At 40.7% G+C, this 3,281-nt stretch overlaps 1 protein-coding gene across 1 annotated transcript; it reads right to left on the minus strand.

Moving 5' to 3' along the window:
* Positions 1–2,451: 2,451 nt before the first annotated feature.
* On the minus strand, positions 2,452–3,024 carry LOC141716848 (uncharacterized). The gene has a single exon (XM_074519024.1). The coding sequence runs from the start codon at positions 3,022–3,024 to the stop codon at positions 2,452–2,454; it is 573 nt and encodes a 190-aa protein (XP_074375125.1).
* Between the last annotated feature and the right edge of the window lie 257 nt (positions 3,025–3,281).

The raw sequence follows: 3,281 nt of genomic DNA on the forward strand, positions 1-3,281 counted from the left end.
TGCTTAGGATGCGTCTTAAGTTATTGATGAAGTTTCCTGAACAATCTTAAGGGTGCATGTCCCTTTAAGCCTTGCAGTTTGTAATCCTATATCCTGACATTTTCTGAATTTTGTTTGCTGGTACTTTTCCAAGGTTTTATACCTTGATTATTTTCATGCATATTTTTCTTTCCTGGTTATCTCGTCTTCATTTAATAAGTCATATAATGGGCACGTCCTTAGCTCAAGATGCGTCTCCTTTAGTTTAAGACCCCCTCTAGGACATTCTTCCTAATGAGCACGCGTCCTCATTTCACTTGCATCTGAGTTTATCTTATTTTCCCTTATATATAAGTCATGTTACTACCATCCACTTAATATTGTAAACTAAGGATTATACTTTAAGGGTGCGTCCTCATTTCAGGAGGCATCTACCTTACTTACTAATTTAATCCAAGAGTCATAAACTATTATCAACATTATAAAGGATACGAGGGCGCGTCCTCATATTTTTTATGCAAGTTATCATAACCATGTTTCTAGGGTGCGTCCTCATTTCAGGAGGCATATATCTTACTTACTAATTTAATCCAAGAATCATAAACTATTATCAACATTATAAAGGATACGAGGGCGCGTCCTCATATTTTTTATGCAAGTTATCATAACCATGTTTCTAGGACGCATCTTTGCTTGAGGGCGCGTCATATATATTTTGAATACTCTGTCTTGTAATGAAATTTATTAAACAATAATTGACACCTTTTTGAGGAAACTTTCAATATCTTTATTAATAATGCGCTCCAGTGTCAAAAGTACACCGGTCCGACGGCTACTATGCTCTGTTGGGAATTTATTTGAAAGTACGATCGTTCAACTAGTTCTAAGGTAGATAGTACATGCACTACCCCCCTAAGCTAGGATGAATTTTATTGCTTCTAGTTTACGATTCGGGCACAACTCTACTTATATCAACTGAAAATGTAAAACATAATATGTAAGGGGCCAAAGCCGCGCCTTACTGATAATACTTTCGGAGATGCTCCACATTCCATGCTCGCGAAACCAAATTCCCTTCCAAGTCTTCAAGGTGATAGGTCCCCTTCCACAAGATTGCTTTTATTTTGTATGATCCTTCCCAATTAGCTCCAAACACTCCATTCTGGGGATTCTTTGTGTTTGGCATCACCTTCCTGAGCACCATATCTCCTACCTTCAGCAACTGTCCCTTTACTTTCTTGTTGTAGTACCTTGCGGCACACTGTTGGTATGTCGCGAGCCTTAACTGGGAATTCTCCCTTGTTTCTTCCAAAAGATCCAAGTGAAGTTTCTGGTTAGTTTCTGCATCTTCCTCCGTGTATCGATCTTTACGAAGCGATCCTGAACCAACTTTCATGGAAACCATAGCCTCGTACCCGTAAGTGAGCATAAATGGAGATTCTCCCGTAGTAGATCTTGGAGTGGTGTTGTAAGACCACAACTCTTTCGGGAGTTCTTCAGGCCAATTTTCCTTGCGTTCCTCCAGCTTGGTCTTGAGGGTATGCTTTATTATTTTGTTGACAACTTCTGTTTATCCATTGCTCTGAGGATGATAGACTGCTGTGAATTCCTTTTTAATATTCAAATCCTCACTAAGCTATCACAACTCCTTACTATGAAACTGTTTTCCATTGTCAGAGACAAGCTTGTAAGGAATTCCAAATCTGCATACAATGGAGTTAAACACAAAGTATTTGATTTTTTTCGCTGTGATAGTTGCCAACGGCATAGTTTCTACCCACTTAGTAAAGTAATCAACTTTAACTACTACATACTTGACATCCCTTTAGCTTTCGGCAATTCCCCAATAAGATCAATCCCCCACATGGAAAATGGCCATGGACTCATCATAGGTGTCAAAAGCGTCACTGGAATATATGAGTAATTTACAAAGCGTTGGCAGCAATTGCATGCTCTAACGAAATTCATAGTATCCTCCTTCATCGTTGGCCAATAATAACCTTAGCGTAGAACCTTCATCACCAACGAGTTACCCCCGAGATTACCACAAATTACTTCATGCACTTCCCTTAAAATGTAATTTCCATCTTCTTCATCGACACATATAAGCAGCAATTGATCGAAGCCTCTCTTATATAAAACTTCATCATACACCACATACCTCGCAATTTGGTAGCGGAGTCGTCGGGCCTTGAACTTATTCTCAGGGATTGTTCCCTTATGAATGTAGGCAAGGATGAACGTCATCCAGGTTTCCTTGGGAGCCTCATCTACTTGCATCACTTCGACCTCTGGGATACCAGAAATCTCTTTTATTTCTAAGGGTATAGATCCCAACAACACGGCCTCCTGTTGGGATCTCATTTTTTCCAGAGCATCCGCGTTGCTGTTCTTTTCTCGCGGTAAACATTCCAGTCTAACCTCCTTGAACTTTCGAATTAGCCGATGCGTGCACCTCAAGTATAGTTCCGTTCACGGTCCTCGAGCTTGAAATCCCCCATTCACTTGGTTTACCACCAACTCTGAGTCACTATTTGCAATTAGATTCCGCACCCTAATTTTGAAATCAATTTTCAGGCCATTAATTAGTGCTTCATATTCCGCATCATTATTCACAGTATAGAACTTAAAGTGGATCACGCTCATCATGTGATGACCTTCTGGAGATACAAACACTATGCCCGCGCCTGCTCCTCCATTGTTAATTGCACCATCCACATGCAAAACCCACCAGGGATGTGGAAACTCTTCTAAAACTTCTTCAGGATGAGACGGATGCAATGCCACCAAATCCTTATCTTTAATTTCAGAATCAAATTCTAATAAGAAATCAGTTAGGGCCTGTCCTTTGATTGCTGTATGAGGCATGTATTCCAAGTCAAATTGTCCCAACTCTACAGCCCATTTCAACATCCTTCCCGACGTTTCTGGTTTGTGAAGGACTTGCCGCAGAGGATATGCTGTACGAACTTCAATTCTATGTGCTTGGAAATATGGGCGCAGCTTTCTTGATGCGAGGATTAAGGCATAAACCAACTTTTCCATGCTGGTATAGCGAGTCTCAGCATCATGCAGCCGCTTACTCACATAATACACTGGTGATTATTGCGCATCCTCTTCTCTCACCAATACTGCGCTGATTGAATACTCTGAAACCGCAAGGTATAGAATTAGAGACTCTCCATCCAATGGTTTTGACAACATGTGAGGGTTCCCCAGTTGCTCCTTGATCCTCCTGAAAGCTTCCTCACACTCTGGTGTCCACACAAAGTCTTTCCTTGCCACTTTAATCGTCTTAAAGA

Source organism: Apium graveolens, chromosome 4 (assembly GCF_009905375.1).
Source record: "Apium graveolens cultivar Ventura chromosome 4, ASM990537v1, whole genome shotgun sequence".
Classification (NCBI taxonomy): Eukaryota; Viridiplantae; Streptophyta; class Magnoliopsida; order Apiales; family Apiaceae; genus Apium; species Apium graveolens.

Bases quoted from the DNA above. Each gene is read 5' to 3' on its own strand.
- LOC141716848 (XM_074519024.1), bottom strand. From the start codon at position 3,024: ATGGAAAAGTTGGTTTATGCCTTAATCCTCGCATCAAGAAAGCTGCGC.